The sequence below is a fragment of the Acipenser ruthenus genome, chromosome 30 (assembly GCF_902713425.1).
Source record: "Acipenser ruthenus chromosome 30, fAciRut3.2 maternal haplotype, whole genome shotgun sequence".
NCBI lineage: Eukaryota > Metazoa > Chordata > Actinopteri > Acipenseriformes > Acipenseridae > Acipenser > Acipenser ruthenus.
In genome coordinates, this window is record NC_081218.1 from 13,380,352 (window position 1) to 13,402,728 (window position 22,377).

Here is a 22,377-nt window from a genome sequence, read left to right on the forward strand (position 1 = left end):
CACTCTATCTCCCCCTTTCTCCCTCTCTACATTTCTCTCCCTCTCTCCCTCTCTCTCTCTCTCTCTCTCTCCTTCTCTCTTATATATTGAAATTGCCCGGGATTTGAACATGATCACAGAATTGCTCCTAGTGCTGGTGGGACACATAGCCGAACACCGCATATTGCCTGGGTCTTTTATTATAGCATAAAAAAAACTAAAAACAGAAAAAAAACACATTAGAGAAAAGGAAGAAAGGATTATTTAATATACAGGTTTTTTTTTTTTTTGGGGTTTTTTTTTTTTTGCTAAATCAAACACTCCTCCGAGATTTATTTTATAGAGAACTATATCTATTTTATTTTATGTATATATTATGTATTCGCTCATTATAATGGGCGCTAGTCTTGGATATCTGGGATTCTGTTTACTAGCTTTACTTCACTATCCTGCAACCGCTTTAGGGAGCAAAGCTACTCAAGGTAAGCATTATTATTATTATTATTATTATTATTATTATTATTATTATTATTATTATTATTATTATTATTATTATTATTATTGTTCAGTTATTTTGATAATTATTCAGCTCTTAATAAACAGGATATTAAAAACGACTGCCATTCACACTTCGCGTGAGATAGCTAAGTAATGCTTTTGTTGAACTAATGAATAGGTGATCGGGTACAAGGCAGCGATGCAGTATCTCAAGTGGAGTCAGTTTAGATTAAGGGATATAAATGACCTCCTCTGATTTCCCGCATATTGTCTCAGATAACACTGCAAAGTGTTTGCTCCCTTCTGGCCGATGTAATGTGCTGTTGAAAATTATCACTAACCCTAAACACTTGAGTTTAATAAAGAAAACAGTTCGCTTCGTTATTACGCGGAACACAAATACTTCCTGCTAGTATATGGCAACAGTATCGAAGATGCTTTTAATAAATATCTTGAATACCGTGTATACACTTTGCAAACAGTGATGTTTATCCCCACACACAGACTAATCTAAGCAGGAAGAAAGCCGCCGCTACTAATATTAAACTAGACTGCAGGAAAGATAAACTTTGGACAGTCCACTATTTCACTAAATGGCACCAAATCATGTACCGGTTATAATAATTCCTCAGGAAAAAATAATAATAATTAAAACCAGAAACGCGTGGCAGGTTGTCAAGGTGTAAAGAAAATGTCTATTATTTTCTGTTTCAAATATAAGAACACAAACAAAGAAGCCAGCCTCCTTTTGCTTTCTTAATGGGAGAGTTGCACCGTGTTTTCTTAGCCGGTAAGGATGCGGGCAGGGGGACGGGAATAAACACCAGAACTCACAACACCGTCACCTTTTATAACTGCAAAAAATGAAAGTACGAGCACGAAACACAGTCCTACGCGTTTATCATGCTTCTAACTCTCCTTGTGTTCTGGGGAACTGTACTGTGCTGCGCATTGAACCCATGCGGCGCAACACGTTGATAAGTGTGCCCGCTCTGTCCTGCGACACCCTCCAAAGAAGAAAGCTAATCATTTTGAACGTTTTAATGTCTTTCACTGGCCAGCCTGCATCATTTGCTCTTCGTGGATATTGTCTGCAATGCACATCGCGGTCACCTCCAACAGTGATACCTTACTGGATACCTTACCTTACAGTCAAAGCAATCTGGGCTGCTGAGAAGTGGAAAAAAAAAGAGACTATTTCTGCACCCTGGGTGGTCTCTTCCTTCTGGTGGGAATGCCTAATATTTACATTTTACAATTAGAACCTTTTTTTTTTGTGATGGTAAATGCAAATGTTTTGTTGTCCCGGGTTCAAAGGTAACCCCTGTTTGTGAATCGGAGAGAAGTATATATTCAAACTGTCCTCAAGAACATTGCCAGTCTTCTGAACCCGACCATAGCAATCCCATATTGATTTAGCTGTTATCTTGCTCTTTTGTTGCAAACTTGATCCTGTAACTGGGGTAATAATAAGCCCACTAGGGAGCTAATGGGCAATTTGGATGTCTTGATGTAACTCAAGTCAACGGTGGTAGGTGAAAGTGTATTGAGAGGATGGTAAAGCACAGAGGGATGCAGGAGAAGCATCTTGTTTTTTTTTTTTTTAAGGAACCCGGGTCCCAACTTTTTTTTTGGGGGGGTGGGGGGGTGGGGGGGGGACATGACAAAAATGTGTAGACGACTCCACGGATTAAAGGGACGCGACTTGCGAGGTAAATATTTATTTAACGCAGATGTTCGCGACAAAGCTCTTTGTCCTCCTTCAATGTCAGAATAATTACAGATTCTTTTCGGAAACTCGTGTTGGTTTGGCGGGGGACGGACGGACGGACCGCAGGGGCAGGTGACGTCTTCGCTCTTTGTCACAGCCGCGTTTGCCTGGACTCTGGTCACTGTGTTTATCATTCACCACTATGAGAGATAGTGTTCTTTAATAAGATGTATTTATAAATACGGGGTTATTCTAAAAATAATATAGATATATAAGAAGTGCAGGATTCTGCATGCTTCTGCACGTCCAGCACAGTTTCACGAAAACTACCTCTACTAGGAGTGCCTTCTATTGATTGGGAGGGGAGCCGCTGTCTTGTGCTGCAGAGAGCAGCCCGAGCCCAGCTGCTGAGTGCTGCAGAGTGGCAAGGTAACCAGATCGGTGCAAACGACATGCTGCAGTTACAGTGTTGGTGTAACCTTTGCACCCTGATTGAATATCTGCTTCGGAAATCCCTGCTGGGACAAGCCAGTGTGGGAAGCAGTCTGACACACAAAAAAAACAAGACATGCAACATGTAGTCCACTCTTGTGTGTTGATCAGGCTGAGCATGATCCCGACTGCCTATGAGAGAGAGGCGATGGCAGGCCTTTTCTTGGTTTCTGGTTTCAACAAAGTGCAACTTTACAAGTACTTGCACTGATGTTGCCAGCGCTTGCTATTCAAAAACCAGGCCATGCCAGAGTCCCCTGTACACCCCTGAAAAGGGGATCATTAATGCTAAAAGTCTTCCCTGTAACAAGCACAGCGTAATTGGGGAGTATTCATGGGCTTTTTTTTTGTGGCTGTTACTATGGGCACAATTCAAGAAAAGATAAGAATGCGTGAGCCTGAGATTCTTCACGCTGGCAGTGGGCTTCTCTTAGTTACCAGGGTGCTATTATTTCTTCATTAAAGGTTTAGGACAAGAGTTCCAGGCGAGGAAACTCTGTGAATGAAATTCAATTCAGAGTCCGCTGTGCAGGTACTTCATACAGCAGTCCCGCTCTCAAGCAGTTGTCACATAAATGTGGAAACTTACGTAAAAAAAAAATAGCTGTTAATTAAAACCGTGTGTGCAGCTTTCATCCTGACCCTGCCTGTCCTGGATTGCGGTTATTAGGGGTGTTTTAACCAACCTGGACGTTTTTAAGCGCAGTGATCATACCAGGATGCATATAGTTGTGGTTTTTTTATTTGTTTTGTTAATGTAAAGCCTACAGCAGTATATCTATCCAATTTTACGCGACAGCAGATTGTCAATAGATCCAGCTCGTCAGCAAATGATAACCCACTCCCATCGCTGTGTACAGTAACCAAGCCTTGCTCCGTGGCTGCTGATGGTCCTTTTAATGTTTGAAATGGTCTTCCAGGGATGACCCGTCTGTACCAGGGAGATTTCCCATGCTGAAGGATGCAGGGTATCGGATGGCGAACTCAGTCCAGTTGAATGGCCTCAGTGCTCGTTGCAGCTGGCTCAAACGCTGCTGTAGACAGTGAGAAACATGCCCCTAGTGAATACTGCTGAAGGTTTGCTGTTTACCAAACAGCTGGGCAGGCATTGAGGTCATGAATCGCCTGCAAATTTGCTGTGCTGTTCTGAGATTTCACTGAGTCACTGACTGAGGTGTTGGTGGATCGCCCAATATGAAAAGAAGCAGGAATAATTACAGTGGATGACCGCAATAAAATAAACAGTTGTGTAGTAAACAGGATGCAGGATGCCGGTCCTAAAGGCAAGCCAAGGATTGGATGGGCTTGGAGACAGAACTACTCTCTCCCTCACTCCCTAAGAGAAAGGGTGCTCCCTCCAGTCCAGGGCAGGTTTGAGGCATGGAGACTGAACTGCTCGCTCACTCCCTAAGAGAAAGGGTGCTCCCTCCAGTCCAGGGCAGGTTTGAGGCATGGGGAGTGAACTGCTCGCTCACTCCCTAAGAGAGCACCCTCTAGCCCAGGGTGCTACAGCTGCCCACCATCCATACGCCAATATAGCATGGGGTCACCATGGAAACCAATAGACCGGCCAAAGATTATGCGTGCTGGAAAGGAGAGAGCCAATCAGAACATGTCCACACATAACCTCATCACGCCTTGTTAAAAAAAAATCTCACCTACTGTGCATACCACCATTTCTCCAATACTCAATAAAAACACGATGGCTTCTAAAACATGTGTTTGTTAATCTAGACATTCCCTTTCTTGGAATGAAGGATTCTACTAAACCCCCACCCCCCACCCCCCGAGGTCTTGGAGCTTTTTTATACAGTTATTATGTCTTGTAAAATGGCTGTGACGGGCTTGCTTGCTATTTGAAGTCTGCTCTGAGGAGTGGTGCGCTGACAGATTAATCTCGGGGAATATTTAAAGCAGATAAGGGGGGGTGGTGCACCTTTGAGACTGGGACAGATTTATGAAACTTTTTCCACATTAACCCTGTTGTTTCATTATCACATAGCTTGAGGAAAGCCAGTACAACAGGGCTTCACTTCTGCAAAGCTTTGTAATTTTTTATCAATAAAGCACACCTGTACTAGGACCACTCCAACCACTGGGTCGCACTGCCTCCCAGTCCCGCTGCCATAGCTTAGCCCTAAGCCTTAACCACAGTAAAGTTCCCCAGGACTAAGAGGGAGCCAGCTTGTTGTTTCTGGTGGGTAGTATTTGTGCTGGATTGTAGAGTGGAGTCTGCAGAGCTGGCCAGGGTACAGGTTCTGAACAGTGTGGGTTTCAGCACAGAGTAAATACGGCGCTCTGTTTGAACTGCACACCTCCGGGCTGCCAAGTCCTCTCCCGCTCGGCCGACGGGGAAGCTAAACTAAATACAACATTTAAGTCTCTGCATAAATAAAAAAAAAATGGCCAGGGACGTTCCCCAGACAAGCTACAGTAGCAGTGCTGGCGTCCGCTGTGCACATTTTATCATGTTAATGAACGGGGCTTATGAGTTCACCAAGGTAAGGTTTGGAGCGGAGGACTGAAGCCTCATAACTTTAGAGATTAAAGGAGTATTGTGAGGCTTTGTGGTTTTAGAGCTTAGGACAGGGCAGTGGATCTTGGCTTTGATTTCAAGATTAGCCCTTGACTCGTTACCTGAACCCCTATGTGAAATACAATGCATGTTTAAAACGACCTGTGCAGTGAATGCACTGTTGCTGACGTTTAGTACAGCATGTGTAGAGTCAGGCCCCTTTACCTGCATGCTTGCCACTCTCTTAATTGTGTATTTGACATAGCTGCATTGTTTAAGTGTTTGAGCACAGAGCTGTATGGCTGTGAAGTGTGAACTGGGTCTTCATTGTAAACGACTAACTGCACAGAGAGAGAGAGAGTTTACCTGAAGGCATTTGAATTGAATACAGCTTTTAGCTTGCAATTGTTCTTTTGTATGGAACCTCACCTCTCTTCACGCAACCCCCCCAAACCCTAGTCTCTATATAATAAGAGACGTTTCAGGAACTAGAAGAGGTCAATCAGCCCATCGGGGCTTGTTCCTTCTTAGCACACCGCATTCCCCAGCTAAAGAGATCTAAATTTAATACAATCTGCTTGTTTTTTGTGGTGGCGAGACCAACACTGAACATCGTATTCTAGGCAATGTCTAACTATATAGCATTATATAATCTTTGCATATCTTAGCATAACATGTCACTGTTGCAGCCTCTGAACGGCTCATTGCATTGTAACAGACGTGGAAACGTGTGTCAACTGATGGACGTTCTTCAGTTTTTTTTTTCCTGATATGATTATGGGTGAATTTGATATGAGTTGTTTTTGAACTCAAAGAAACCCAGCTTTGAAAAAGAATACCTCTTTATCTTAATGAGTGAGGCGAGCTGTTTATTTTCAAGCGAACAAGCCCATTATTGTTTCCAGAGTGTTTTCAGCATTATTATTATTATTATTATTATTATTATTATTATTATTATTATTATTATTATTATTATTGTTTAAAAGCTGAAACTCTATACCCAGCTGTACAGGATTTTATCTGAGCAATTGCAATTTTGAGGTTAGTCTCTGACCTCAAACATTTGTTACATGTCTGTATTTTGTTTTGTTTGGTTTTTTATCCTGAAAAAAGCTCATGTTTTCATGTCTTCTGAAGGACAGAGTTCTCTTGCGACGCCTTTCATGTTATAAATTGCTGTTTATGTTTCAGTTTGTGGCTTTTATATAACTGCTCAGAGAAAAGCCCTTTATGCTAGTGTGGGTTTTATGGTTTAGTTTTTAGTGTTCCGTCACCTAAGACGAACTCCATTGGTGTTGATGTTAGGTGGTGTTGATAGCCACACTGCAGCCCAGCACGCTAACCACTGAGCTACTCAAACACACTGCCTTCCACACTGCAGCCCAGCACGCTAACCACTGAGCTACTCAAACACACTGCCTTCCACACTGCAGCCCAGCACGCTAACCACTGAGCTACTCAAACACACTGCCTTCCACACTGCAGCCCAGCACGCTGACCACTGAGCTACTCAATACCACTGCCTTCCACACTGCAGCCCAGCACTCTAACCACTGAGCTACTCAAACCCACTGCCTTCCACACTGCAGCCCAGCACTCTAACCACTGAGTTGCTCAAACACTGTCTTCCACACTACAGCCCAGCACTCTAACCACTGAGCTACTCAAACACACTGCCTTCCACACTGCAGCCCAGCACTCTAACCACTGAGCTACTCAAACACACTGCCTTCCACACTGCAGCCCAGCACTCTAACCACTGAGCTACTCAAACACTGCCTTCCACACTGCAGCCCAGCACTCTAACCACTGAGCTACTCAAACACTGCCTTCCACACTCCTACAAAGTGATGAAGGAGACAGTAGTCTCTTACAACAGCAGTGTTTGATGTTGATTATGTTCGTGTAAGGACATCACCCAGCTATAAGTACTGTGTACTAACATGCACTAACAAGTGGAAATAGCCAGCAATCATTTCCTAAAGTTTCACTATAGTCATAACATTTTATTTTTATTTTATATCTCTCAAGTCGGATAAAATATTGTTTTATTGTTGTTTTGTGGTGTTCCCACATTTACCGTAATACAAGGGTGTCGTTGCTTGATTTATTACTCTAAACCATAATTCTGAACTTATTTACCAGGTACTGGAGGAAAACGCTGGAAGTGTTGAGGTGGTTGTCAGATAGTTACTCACCCTTTAGCTGGTAGGCCTCGGCAAGTCCACCTGTCAATGGCACCAGACAGACAGCCTGAAGTGCCCTGACAGGTTTGAACAGACCTCGTCTGCTGAAAAAGTCAAACCCGGAACTGCAGCTGCTGCTAAAAAAAACCCAAGGAACTTGTAATATGAAAACAGAAAGCAGCGTTGCATCTTTACAGCTATGTGTGGTGGAGTGAGGGAGTGAAAGAGCCTGCCTCCCTTCCGCTCCAGGGCTCAGTCCAACAAAGAAACAGCCTTCACCGCACAGAGAACGTTATCCCAAAAGAAAGAAATGGAAGGGGTACAGCAGCTATTGTTTCACGCTTTTGTTTCACTGGAGATCTAAAGAAGTGCTGTAGATATTTCACAGCCATTTACTTAAGCCAATGAGCAGCTAATGCCAGTGCATGTCAAGGCAAGCTGTAGTGTAAAAGACTGCATTACTCAGGGTCTGAATGTTTTATGTTTTTCAAGGTCCGTCTTCATCCCCACATCTCACTCATTGTTCCACAAACACGTAACCATTACTATTGAGCTGAAGAAGGGCTTTTGTCTGAAACGTCCTGAAATAAAAGTTTTTTTAGGCATTTAAACCATTTTTTCTGCACTTTTCAAATGGCTATATAGTGTGCTGTTTGAACTTCTGTTTGCAAAAATCCTCTCGTGAGACGCTGCTGACTGGATCCCCCCAGCGTCACGCTCTCTAAGAATTGGATTCCAGAGTTCTCCAACATGTTTGTCTTTGAATGATTAATCCTGTACCGGCACTGAAACATTTTATGTCACATGTTTTATCAAGTAGGGAATATTTACCAATCCACTGAAAGCATTGCGTTTACTGTAACAACATCAAACTAGGGCCCGTGGTAAGCAATGAATACACATGAATACACAAATAAGCAGGAGAATGAACCTGACCTGCAAGTTTAAATAGTATAAATGATGATTTTACATATTGCCTGTGGAGTTATTAAAAGTTGGAACAAGAAAGACATTGCACAGTCAAGGAAGAGAGATAGTTTGAATAGACTAGCCCCAAGTTTATTGAATATATGTTTCAACATCTATCTTGCTTGTATTGGTTCCAATAGGATGTTGCTTATCCTTGAAACGCATGCATGGTCTTGCATGGTCCGAGTGTGCGTGTTGTAAAAGACACAGTGGTAAGTTGAGTAAATCCCTAGTCATTTAAAGCTAGTTGGAAGGTGATAAGTGGCGTAGTCGGTTAATGCACTAGTCTTAATCCTTCAGGGTAATGAATTTACAATACTGCATTCATGTGCAATAGATACAGCATTGCGATTGTGTGTTTCTAGATGGTTTCTGTAATGTTTTTTAATGCTTTTAGAGTAATGAAGGTCCAGTTGGTTTGTAACAGTTTGGATGCCTACCTGGACCCTCTTGAAAGGAGACAGCCTTTATCTCCAGAGAGGTTTACACAAACATAAACCCACAGTGATGTAGGAGGGACAGTGTGGGTAAAGCAAAGCAGAAAGGCACCCTTACTGTGCAAATGCACCGCGCTAAACCTGCTGGGAAGGGCGTTCCCTTCAGGAGCAGGTTAACACGACGCCTCAATGTAATAGAAGAAACTCAAGCCTAAAAACTTCTTGAGCTTGATAGCCGGCGTGAAATTTCACTGGTCTGATCACAGGCACGTCTAACTTGACCGTCTTTAAAAACAGGACGCAGCAGTTTGCAGCCAAACGGAAGGATTTCAGTTTTTTTCTGTAAAGAAATATTCATTTAAAATGTATCAAATTACTTAAATACAGCCTGTGTTCTGATCTGTTCAAAGATTTTTTTTTTTGGCATCAATTAAAGACTGTCTAAGCATTACACAACATCCACACAAACGCCTCAGTGTTCAGCTCCCCGCACGTGCCATTTGAATTGCAAATTGTCTGTTCGCTTGCTGGGTCAGCTTTGGGACTGTCCAGTAAACAACATCAAAAGGTACTGCAGCCATTTCACAAGGCATGACTCACCGGTATACAGCAGTGTGCAAATTCATTACAACACCCCATTGCTTCTGTAGTTTAGATTTGTAAAATGCATGAGACTTTTTAGAAGTTGTTTATGATGCCTAAAGCACAAAGCGGTCTGACATCTTCACACACAAGTGCCTATTGTTTCTATATCACTGAATACTGACCGAAAATTTAAATTCTCACACCCTGAGGTTTTCATGCAGGTAGGTATATAACTGACAGATCTTAAGGTGTTCAAATACATTTGCACACGACTGTAAAGCATTTCATTCAGTTATGAATGGGGCATTATCAAAACTGAAAATCCAGGCAGATGCACAGTAGGTGTTAGCATGCAGACATATTTTGCATTTGACTAATGAACAGTTGGTCCTAATACCTGTCCTTGCACAAAGTGAAAATGAACTGGATGCCGATAGGACGAGAGATGGATCTGGAATCAGTACTAACAGGGTTAAAAAAAAGTCCACTTCAAAATGTGCAGGTGACAGCATCATCACAGCTCCTTTTGACCAATGCTGGAAACTTGCAGTCCAGGTGATTCACCTCTCCAGTGGCTGTGTCTTCTAATAATTCCCTGTTTTTATAACGTGTCACTCTAGTATCAAAGCCTGAGATTGATTTGTCACACCTGAGCTTAATTAGACATATCCTAGGGGCCACCGGTTTAGGCATAACTAATTAAGCTCATAATAAAGCCTGGTGTAACTAATTCCGCTCCGAATAAGCTTATGAGCTTATCCTGAGCTCAATGAGATACACAGCAAAGCACAGCTAATGCATAGTGCTGAGCTGGCAAGGGTGATTCATTCGACATGGGGCTGAAGCGTGCAGCGAGGCCACTGGAGCCCTGCAGGCCTGCTCCTGTCTCACCTGCTTTCCTCTCCTTCTCCCTCTCTCTAGATGTTGACGAGTGTGCGGAAGCCTTGGATAATTGTAACATTGACGCAATCTGCCAGAACACCCTGCGGTCATACAAGTGCATCTGCAAGTCCGGATACACAGGAGACGGCAAGCACTGCGAAGGTGAGAGAAGCCACAATGCAAAATCTGAAATTCATCTGCTTTGCATTTATGGTACCTCCTCAGAGCAAGAACCTGTTCATTTATTACAAGCACTGAATCTGAAGAACTTCACAGTGGTTTTTATCTACGGATGTTAGATTCTGTTTAATTATCTGAACTTTAGGGTTAAACACGCTGAGACATGAGAAGTGATTTTATTTCCAATAGGTATCCAACTCAAGGCATAACTCCATAATCTATTGAAAATGAAAGCTACAATACGATCATAATGAAAATGAAAAGAACCCAGCTTATTCTAAACCGTTTTCAACATGTTTTGTGATAAAGAAAAATGAATCCAACTGCCAGTACTCAAGATGCAATGCAGCATTACCAGACTGTGCCAACTGAACTAATGACTTTTCTGATAGCGAACAGAAAGCACGAAGACCTTGAATATGATTTAATAAAACAAAGGCGCGTCTGGGAAAGCTGCATTTCACAGGAGAGGGCTCCCTTTTGCTGACGGGGTCTCTGATGGTCAAAGCCCTGCGTTAAATTTATTACACATGTTACCAAATTAAATGAGGGTACTAAATACAGCGTTACACACACAAAGTTACTGCCAAAGCACGGAGAGGGCTGGGACCTGCGCTCCACTCAGTCGGACACATTTTTGTTTTCTTAACAGATTTATCTGAAGTTCAAAGCCTGGTGGATTTATTATTTTTATAATTTTTTTTTTTCATAAAGCGATATTTCACAGTGTCACTACAACTGTTTTTCATGGCTGTTTGCCTGGAGGCTGTGAACTTTACGTTATTTCATTTCGCTAAAATTTATTCACTGGGAAAGACCTAATTGAGACATTTAGTCTTGTATTTGAAGATGCCCCTCGGGGAAGGGAGAAGGGAAGGGGGGCTAGACAAAACATTTATAGGCTACTCTCAATCACACAGTTAAAAAATTAACAACATGCATTATGCTTGTTGACAGTCCAGTTAGTTTACATTTCCCCAAAGCAGCTGTAGGGACAGACTTCCATGCTTGCTGGGACTCCTGCTTTTACTGTGTCAAGTGTAACAAAAATGATAACCCTGATCCTCCTCCAAGGAGTGTATCTTACAGAAGCTCTATGGTCTGTATAGCTATTTAGATTCCATGTAGCCCACCCCTGTCCTGCCATTCAGCAAAGTCCAGCACGAGCTTCTTCCTCCCAGAGAGCCAGCTCAGCTCCTACAGCTTTCTACCGCAAGGGCAAAAACAAACAGAATCTGGAAACGAGAAACTGAGCAGCATTTTGTAATGCTAATATAGGTCATTAGCCCCCTGCAGTCAGCGAGTGCTGTGGGGCATTAGGCTGGCTCTGACCAGATAATCCCTTAAAGGGACAAGACTCTTGTTTCAGCTGGTGTGTTCGTGTGTCTCGGTCCTCGCAGTTTATTAGCCAGATCTGGCATCCTGTTTGGAGGGTTTGTAAGAGTGAATGCAGCATGCAGCTGATCAAGCGCCTTATTAAAATCCACGGACATTCTGGGGACAGGACCGAGCTAGGTTCAGCCTAGCCACAAACATTATTCAGATTTAATATCCCTAGATAAACCTATAGAAAATGATGTTCAGTTTTCTTGTAACAGTATTTGGCTTGCCTGCACCCAGTCCTGGGTTTCCAAACTTGCCTGGTTTTTTGGTATATTATCGAAATGACCAGGCGCTGGGATTTTGAAAAACCAGGATCCTTGGTAAAGCTGAACTGCAAGTCACACCCAAGTCTGTATGTTGTTGTTCATACAGTTGTGAGGGAGGAACAATACATCAAACTCCTGGCTCCTGATCATTTAAACAAGATACTTCACAGAGTTCTCAAAGCCTGGACTGGGCGCAGGGCTAGTGTTGGTTTCATGCAGTGCAGTCGCCTGGGTTCTGCTCTCCCCCTCTAAACGAATAAGACGGCAGGCAGCTTCCCCGGGTTGTCAGGTTAAATTACGCAGCCCCCCCCTCTCCGGAGTGCAGCCCCCCCTCCCTCCTCAGCACAAAAAAGGCGGGCCGGCCAGTTAATTTGCTCTAAATTGTCCGCTAAATGAGTGGGCAGAGCCTACACCCCCTGCCTGCACTTCATCAATCGCGCTGCCGTCACCCAGCCCTCACAGGCTTATTGTTTCAGCTGCGGCCTTGTCCTCCAGCCAGCTCTCCCTCTCTCCCCATCACTCTTTCTTTCTTTTTCTCTCCCCCTCTTTTTCCTTTTTCTTTCTTTTCCATTTCTTTCCTTCTCTCTCTCTCTCGCTCTCTCCCTCTCTCTCTCTCTCTCTCTCTCTCTCTCTCTCTCTCTCTCGCTCTCTCTCTCTCTCTATTCGCTTCCTTTTTTGTTCCTTTAATTGTTTTTTCCGGCCCCTCTTTCGCCCTGCAGTTGTTGATTTGCTGTTTTTTTTTTTTTTTTTTCGCAGACATCGACGAGTGTGACAACGAGTACAACGGCGGCTGTGTTCACGAGTGCATCAACATCCCGGGGAATTACAGATGCACATGTTACGATGGCTTCAGGCTGGCCCACGACGGGCACAACTGCTTGGGTAAGCGGAGGCGGGCAGGTTCATGATCGCCTGTCACACACACATTCTGGAAAATGACTAGCCTTGGAATATCAAACAGCTAAACTGTACTACCTTCAAGTTCCCTCGGGTCTAACCACTGCTCCACACTGCCTCCCAGTCCCTTAGCTGTAACCTCTGGGCCACCCTGCTCACGCCCAAGTCCCTCAGTCTGCTGGAACGCTGTGCAGAGGTGGTTTTGTCTGAGCACAGTCGGCCCCTGTGTTCTCCAGGACTCTGGAATCTCAGTTATTCTTCAGTGCAGATTGTTGTTTGTGAGTGTGGTGCCGACACCCCGCTCAGGTGCTGTGCTGACTTGTATCCCTGCGCGGCTGAAAAGGACCCTGCGTGGGAATTTCCCTGGCTAGGGCTGCGCTCAGGAGCCCTGTGTTTGTGCAGCTCTGATGGATGTGTCAGACTTCAAGCTCAACCGCCTCCAGCATTTCATAAATCTTTCGCCTTTTTTTTTAATAGAATTTAATTAATGGCTCTTAACAATACCTGCTTCCCTGGCGGTTTCCAGCAACAACAACAACAACAAAAAAACAGTAATGATAAAATAAATACTTGAAGGGATGCTAAACCTTTTAAACCCTGTTTTATTTGTATTATTATTATTCTTTTTTTTTTATTTGCATTCCAAGGTTCCAGCGTAATTGGTTTTGAAAGAGTGGTGTGCTTCACGCTATGCTGCTGAAGGTCCAAACCTCACATATACTGAATAGGCTTTGATGTTTAATGGCAGCAAAAGCTAACTTTTCATTATTAAATTCATGCAAGTAAATGTATTTTACCAGGGCTTGAGTAGAACCTATATAGAACAATACCACAGTACTGTCAACAAACATTTTCTAATAGTGTGTATATATATATATATATATATATATATATATATATATATATATATATATATATATATTGACTGGAGTTGAGGCTTATCGGGGAAAACTCTTCATGCCCACTTGCTTCTTCAAGCAAAGAGCTTTCACTATAAGGTGAAAAATGCAGTAAATATCTGGTTCATTAAAAACGTATGAGAAATGCCAGAGCTTCCCTTTCATAATACAATAATCAGGAGCCATTATTAGGATACTGCGCTATTTTTGTTTTGCCTTTATAACGAGAATGAAAGTGCTTCATAACTGGGTTACGTGGTATAAAGGGGTCTGCCTCAAAGTGGAGCTCTGTACCCGTGCAGAGAAATCTCTGATGCTGTGGCTAGTCTGCTATTTCGTTTTTTTGTGACGTGGCGTCAGAGAGCGCTTTTTGGACAACAGTTGCTTTTGGTGACCCTGCATCAGAAAGATGAGAGTTTCAGTCGAAGGGTTTAATAATACATGCTGCAGTATATTATACCAATCCCATAGTAGTTTTTAAATTAGCCAGTACTGAGTTCTGTACTGTATTGAATGTGCAGTCTCTCTGATCTCCAGTACTGAGTTCTGTACTGTATTGAATGTGCAGTCTCTCAGATCTGCAGTACTGAGTTCTGTACTGTATTGAATGTGCAGTCTCTCAGATCTGCAGTACTGAGTTCTGTACTGTATTGAATGTGCAGTCTCTCAGATCTCCAGTACTGAGTTCTGTACTGTATTGAATGTGCAGTCTCTCAGATCTCCAGTACTGAGTTCTGTACTGTATTGAATGTGCAGTCTCTCTGATCTCCAGTACTGAGTTCTGTACTGTATTGAATGTGCAGTCTCTCTGATCTCCAGTACTGAGTTCTGTACTGTATTGAATGTGCAGTCTCTCAGATCTCCAGTACTGAGTTCTGTACTGTATTGAATGTGCAGTCTCTCAGATCTCCAGTACTGAGTTCTGTACTGTATTGAATGTGCAGTCTCTCTGATCTCCAGTACTGAGTTCTGTACTGTATTGAATGTGCAGTCTCTCAGATCTGCAGTACTGAGTTCTGTACTGTATTGAATGTGCAGTCTCTCAGATCTGCAGTACTGAGTTCTGTACTGTATTGAATGTGCAGTCTCTCTGATCTCCAGTACTGAGTTCTGTACTGTATTGAATGTGCAGTCTCTCAGATCTGCAGTACTGAGTTCTGTACTGTATTGAATGTGCAGTCTCTCAGATCTGCAGTACTGAGTTCTGTACTGTATTGAATGTGCAGTCTCTCAGATCTGCAGTACTGAGTTCTGTACTGTATTGAATGTGCAGTCTCTCAGATCTGCAGTACTGAGTTCTGTACTGTATTGAATGTGCAGTCTCTCAGATCTGCAGTACTGAGTTCTGTACTGTATTGAATGTGCAGTCTCTCAGATCTGCAGTACTGAGTTCTGTACTGTATTGAATGTGCAGTCTCTCAGATCTGCAGTACTGAGTTCTGTACTGTACTGAATGTGCAGTCTCTCAGATCTCCAGTACTGAGTTCTGTACTGTATTGAATGTGCAGTCTCTCAGATCTGCAGTACTGAGTTCTGTACTGTACTGAATGTGCAGTCTCTCAGATCTCCAGTACTGAGTTCTGTACTGTATTGAATGTCCAGTCTCTCAGATCTGCAGTACTGAGTTCTGTACTGTATTGAATGTGCAGTCTCTCAGATCTCCAGTACTGAGTTCTGTACTGTATTGAATGTGCAGTCTCTCAGATCTGCAATACTGAGTTCTGTACTGTATTGAATGTGCAGCCTGTCAGATCTCCAGTACTGAGTTCTCTTGCTCTCCTCAGTAATTGGTTCAGTACCCTGTACTGTACTGAGTTTCCTGTCTCTCAGCTCCCTCTATACACTTGTGCACTAAATTATAAAGAATTAGAAAGAATTAGAAACAGGGGATTACCTTCCTCTTGTATTAACAAAATGAAGCTTTACATTGACATTAAGCTTTATTTAGCTTGACGTTTCCTGTCATAGGCGTGTCTGTAATCAGAAGTACATCAGGACACCTGTGATCTGGTATATCTGTGGTAAAGGACAGTGCCATGGCGTGGGCTCTCAGTGCTTGGCAGTCCGTCAGGCAGCTGTCTGTCACTTGAGGCTTACGCATGAAGGTAAACATAAGCACAGGTTTTCTTTCTTTCTTTCTTTTCATTCCAATAACGCGCAAAAAGAATCTTCAAAGGGATCTTAAAAGGCGAGACTTGAACCGGCATTAAAGAACCACTTGCTGAGGCATAACTACTGTAATCTTGTTTTGTTTAGACTTTGTGTATTTCCATGCATCACAATCTGGTGACTTTGTACAGCTGAGAGGTTTAAAGCACCCATCTTGCCTCAACAGAGCTCTGGGGATGATGTCTAAATACATCTGGTGCGCCTGTCCCCCCTCCAACACCCAGCCGAGAATTAAAAAAAAAACATACTGGATCTGGATAAATGAAATCCATGCACTGAAAATCGGGATTTCAGTATTGACAGCACCCACTGTATGACCAGGATAACCATTTCATGCATGAATTATGGAAAAATCTCTTCCATGTATGAAATGGTTAAAGAGCAGCCCGAGCTCCCTCCTGGGCTGGGATCGCTTCTCAGTCTCAATTTAATTGTGGGTTTGACACAAACAGAGCTGGGTAGGGTTACACGCAGGCTGGCTCGAGGGCCAGGGCAGATCAGAGGTGGAACCTGCAGGTGAGCCTTTGACTGCACTTCCTAATTGAAGTCAATTCCAGACAGAGCTGCTGGCTCTGAAACAGCCTGTGTGTTTGTGTGAGCGAGGGAGAGTGCGCAAGGTCAGGAATGAGTCTGGGAGGTGGGGGGTGCTCAGCTCAGCTCAGCTCAGCTCAGCTCAGCGCTCGGAGGACAGCAACACAATTCACATAACAAACTCCCAAGCAATTCAGCGCAGTGCAATGGGAGCTCGTTTCCTGGTTTTTTTTTATTCCAATTCCATTTGCAATGGCTTTTTAAAATCAGTTCCCAATTGCAATGCCCATTCCTTCGAAGGGATTGATATTTCAGAGACACAATCATTGTTGTGGTTGTTCAGCTGCTTTCATGTGAAGCCAGTTTAATTGACTAACAGAGACTTCAATTGTAATTTGTTGACACTGTGAGGAGCTCATTAAAACCAGAATCCTGCTAATTGCAATTTTGATCAATGATGTGTTGGAATTGATTACAAGGGAATTGGAATTGAAACTGGAATTGGAATCGGAATTGGAATGGAAAAACAGGAAGACCCTAACCTTGATTTACCACTATGGAGTGTTTTTTTTTATAATTTGCTTTATAGATCTATAACAGTTATTGGATTATTTAGTGGAAAATACTAGTGCTGTGATGGCACATAAAACAAGAGTGGTACTATGATTTATTTTGGGAATGCCTTCCAGAAGTTGAAGCACGGTCCTCAGATATCTGCGACTACTGTAGACACAGCTGAGAACTGGGAAGGGCGTACAGATTTATTTACTTAGAATGGGAAATCCAGAGAGGATGCAGTGTAACCCAACCACTGTGTTTATACATCGCTGGAGCTCAGCACTGGGGCAAGTGTATATATATATATATATATGTACATATAAACAGCGGGCTATCTGGGAACCGGTCAGACAAATAGACAGAAACGTTTTTCCAAAGGTCTGATGTGGCTCTTTATCTTAATTAAGGCTCTCTTTCTTTTAACATCCTCCAATAACATGGGCAGCCTTTGAGACCTGGTGAGTTCACAGTCTGTTCACACTAATGCCGTGCTCCCTGGAAGTGACTTTTCAAATCTGGAAGTTTGATTGTGTCGCACCGCAGAGCAGAGCAGAGCAGAGCAGAGCAACAACACTGCAAAGTAACGCTGTGGTTTTTTTTGTTTTTTTTTAATAGAATCCATGACTCGTACTGTTACCATGCTTCTGACATTTTCACAGAGGCTCGTGTACATCAAGTTTGGTTTGAGCTGTACCCCACAGAGTACATTTTGTTTTAAAAAGGCCCGTATTAAAAGGTAAAACTCAACCGTTGCAACAAGCAGGCTTTTTCAGTGATCTGAGATAACCTGTTTTTTTCTGCTTGGCATACGCGTGTTAGTTATGGATTAGCATATTAATATCTGGAGCTGAGAATGTGTGTGTAACAGTGTGGGTGTTTGATGGGGGTTGGGGGGTCCCTTTTCCTCTCGGTTGGGGAGGTTCCCGAAACGCTTGAGTTCAGATTGCACTCTGCTCCCAGTTTCCCTTGGCAGTCCTGGAGTGTTGCTTCTATCAGCTACATTTATTCCCCTGCTTTCAGTTTTTAATTCCGTTGGGCTGAGAATCCCCACAAAGGAAACCCAATCCCGTGGCCTTCCACGGCTGGACAAACAGACAGAAAATGAGTTTCACATGAATGCTTATTAAAAACCAGTGTGCATACAGCAGCATCTTAATGCGAAGAGCCCAGAGCAGGAGCAGCAGTGTGGAGTAGTGGTTAGGGCTCTGGACTCTTGACCGGAGGGTCGTGGGTTCAATCCCAGGTGGGGGACACTGCTGCTGTACCCTTGAGCAAGGTACTTTACCTAGATTGCTCCAGTAAAAACTGTATAAATGGGTAATTGTATGTAAAAAATAATGTGATATCTGTATAATGTGATATCTTGTAACAATTGTAAGTTGCCCTGGATAAGGATGTCTGCTAAGAAATAAATAATAATAATTCTAATAGGGGTGACCTGGACTACTCCAAAGAAAATAATAAATATTCTTTAATATAAGTTCATACTTCGTGTGAAGGGGTGTCTCTTATTATAAAAGAAAAAAATAAATCTCATTCACAGAAAACTTTAGAATTGTCATGTATAGTTTTAACCACATTATTTGACAGGTGCAGGGTCTACTCAGCAAGGGATCAAACCAAATATTTAAGTCCCAAGTACTGTTCTATATTCTCACGCAATTAATAGAAGTAATCTGGCTCAGGATAAAATAAAATGCAACCGTTCAGGACTGTGGGGGGTGGATGTGATATCAATTAATGGTTCAAGTCATTATGCAAGAAATCCGAAGAAAAGGCATTCAAATATGAAAGGAAACCACATCAGAGAGACAGGGCTACTGAAGAGGTTGTTATCACTGCTGGGAGCACATCCACCACCGGGTCACGAAACCACTGAATCCAGTTTGGCTAATGTGACCAGGCCTTGCCGGAGGGGGGGGGGGGGTGTGTGCGTGCGAAGGGGTGCTGGTACTAGTTATTACACTGCTATACTTCCGAGTCCTTCAATGAAACTCCCAAGCTGTTCAAGCACTTTGTATGGGCACAGGACCTCTTTGTTGGAAATTACCTTTTTTTTTTTAAGGAAGACTGTAGTGTTACCGTGCTGAAATACTTCATCAATCAGGAGAAGGCAAATAAAGAAATCTCCCTAGAGCAATGGATTATTCATTTATTTCTTGCTTGCCGTTAAGAGGGTTTTTGGCATTGCTAAAGGTTTAATAACGCTTTGAATCTGCAGCCTGGCTGCCGCGCTCCATGCGAAGGGGTTGTTAGTGCAAACATGACGGTTATGAGCTCGGTCAGGGCAGTGAACGGGAGGAGAACACTTGAATTAACTATCGAAGGAGCAATAAAATGGGCACTTCACCGGTTTTAAACCTGACCCTGGTGTCATCTGAAAATACAAGACCCTCCACGTTGTTTTGCGGAATGCAATATCCAATTTGTGGCAGTATGTCTTGAGCATCCCTCCTCTCTATTTTAATATTATTGAATTACACAACTCATTTAACCTGTTTGAGGTAGATATTTCACTGCAGCTTGTTGGTCTCTCTGCAGTAGTTTCCGTGACCTATTAAGACTGGAACCTCCTGTGTGAAGCTATGAAATCCTGGGTTTAACCCCCTTGTATTGGGGTGAGTGACAGGGTTCAATGTTGATTGCTGTCTCTCTGTGCTCACAGATGTGGACGAGTGTTTGGAGGGGAACGGAGGCTGTCAGCAGATCTGTCTCAACATGATGGGGAGCTACGAGTGTCGCTGCAGGGACGGCTTCTTCCTGAGCGACAACCAGCACACCTGCATCCAGCGACCCGAAGGTCAGCCCCGCCAAACAGCGCCCCCTCTGGGAGGGAGGGGTAGGGGATGGGGGGGGGGACTAACTTAAAACTGTATATTGATCTTTCACATAGCATGCGTCTGATTCCAGTCTTTTTTAATCAACATTTGACCATTGTTTCAAAAGTCTTTGATTTAGGTTTTCATGCAGATATTATAGCAGTTAAACAACTTTAATAAAAGCAATGCCTTTATTAGAATAAGCCTTTTTGATGTAGTTCAAATAAAACCCATGCAATAAACAGAGAAAGATGTGGATCCAATCAAAACATTGATCCGTTTTACTGAAATCCAGGATGAAGATGATTCCACGTTCTGTTTATTGATTATTTTTTTTTCCCCCAGTTGAAAATGTAATGTGTTAGACCTGAGGCTTAGTCTTACTTACGGTATATTACCCAAACATAAAACATCTGTCTGCTTCTCTGTATATCTGCTGTCGCACTGTCAAGCAGCTCCTGTTAGCTGCTTCATCGTTTCTTCACCCTTCGTTTGTTCTCCTTGTGTGTCAGTCTGTCCCAGTGATTGCACAGCCCTTCATTTCACTCTGCACTGTTATTCCAGCTCTGCTACAGGTCTTTTTACAGCGAGAGCTTGTAAGGCTAAGTTTAGACTAACCAGCATCATACAAGAACCCTGAGGCTAGTACACAGGAGCAAGGGTGAGCCCGAACCCAAATGCCCATGAATTCAACCATACCGAACAGTTCTGAAACAAGAGCACATGAAACGCCAGGAGGCAGTGTGGTCCAGGGCTTGTAACCAGAAGGTCACCGGTTCAGATCCCTCCTGTACCACTGACTGACTCACTGTGTGACCCTGAGCAAGTCACTTCACCTCCTTGTGCTCCGTCCTGTGGATGAGATGTTAAATCAATGTCCTATTGTAAGTGACTCTGCATATAATGCACAGTCCACAGCCTACCTCTGTACAGCGCTCTGAATTATTTTTTGTATTGCTGTATTTTACAACAACAGTAGCATGCACATCGCAGTGGGATTAAAAAAGTTAATGAACTATCAAACACATAGCCGAGGGCTGCAGCAGGTCCTGTTTATAGAGCATTCCTGTGGGATTCAAAGGCAGGGGGCTGGGAGGCGTTGTTACAAGTCCTCTGTAAAGTTGCAACCACATGTGATTATGAACTAAAGAGCAGGTAAATCAGGATAATAATTCAGAAACCTTTAAAGGTGAACTTTACGTATTTTTTTTAATACAAATGCGGTTTTGTGTTAGTATGTCTCTCGATTACACACACACACGCACTGATTTTTGTATTAGCCCGGAGCACACACAACACATTATGTTCTCTCCAAGTCCTGCACACAGTATCATCTTAAAGGGTATTCAATGTCTACTAGCCTCCTTTTATGTACTTTGTAGTCATCCGATATGAATAAGGTGTTCTCTCAGCTGCCGTTGCAGTGATGCTGGCCGTTGCCAAGCTCCTCGCAGGAAGCCCTTGTTAGGGGAGAAATATCCCAATTAGTGTCCAGAGCTGCCAGCTGCCTGAGCTAATGACAGAGGAGTCGGGGCCTGGTTGTGATTAATCTCTCTGTGATGGAATACCTTTCAGGAAAGTAAGGCTCTCATCTTTGCTTGACGGAATGTAACAGTTCATTTGTTTCAGATATCCCCCCCCCCCCCCCCCCCCGAGGGAAGTAAGCAACCTCTTGAAGGGTCGGCTGCAGAGCCCAGCGGTCAGCAGGAACGCTGTTCGGGGCGGGAGGCTGGTTAGATGATGGGTGACCCCGAACCCGAACCTGAATACACAACCATGCCAAGTAGATAAGAGGCTTGACTGACTGACACTGGCTGTGGGTTAGCTTTCAAAAGTTCTCAAGGGGGGTTTGAGGACATTTTCAACGTTGTTTGTCCATCACAGATATATCTGAGAATCGACACCAGTAGTGTAAATCCATGTCACTGCGAACCGTCTTTCCATTGCGTATCCTTAACAGTAGAACTGCAGTTTCATGTGTGGTTGAATCAAAGCCTTCTTAGCACTAATATGTACATGAAGTGTGAGAACTTTCAAGGAGTGTATGTGAAAGCATTCTTTCAAAACTGCGGAAGCTTATAAACCAGGTTATAAACTCGTCTTCCTGAGCCAGTTAACATGGTATAGAGACGCTTGTGCCAGATTGGGAGTGGCAAGCAATCAGGTCTCTGAAAACGAAGCCGACTGCTTTCATGTAATGGATTAACAGAACAGACACCTATTACTGTAAATCAGGATGTCACCCAGTCAGCAGATGTCCCTGCCCGTCCAATTTTGTGGTATGCGTTTTTGGCTCTTAAAGCACAGCAGAGACACCAGCGCTGTCTTCCACACCTCCAGTAATTGGATTTCTGTTGCACTGATCCTGTCTTTAAGTCAGCACTCAGCACATTAAAAGTAATTACAGGGACAGTCATAGTG

At 43.2% G+C, this 22,377-nt stretch overlaps 1 protein-coding gene across 4 annotated transcripts in view; it reads left to right on the plus strand.

The window, feature by feature from the left end:
• LOC117432052 (signal peptide, CUB and EGF-like domain-containing protein 3) overlaps positions 1 to 22,377 on the plus strand; it is a 54,276-nt gene continuing 31,899 nt past the window's right edge. For 3 of the 4 annotated variants that reach the window (XM_059004980.1, XM_059004981.1, XM_059004983.1), the window contains exons 1-4: positions 1 to 461; positions 10,294 to 10,416; positions 12,840 to 12,965; positions 19,803 to 19,937. In XM_059004980.1, the coding sequence (XP_058860963.1) occupies positions 356 to 461; positions 10,294 to 10,416; positions 12,840 to 12,965; positions 19,803 to 19,937 (490 nt within the window). In that variant the 5' untranslated portion in view covers positions 1 to 355. The remainder of the gene's footprint in view (positions 462 to 10,293; positions 10,417 to 12,839; positions 12,966 to 19,802; positions 19,938 to 22,377) is intronic. The other variant, XM_059004982.1, reaches the window with a different exon arrangement.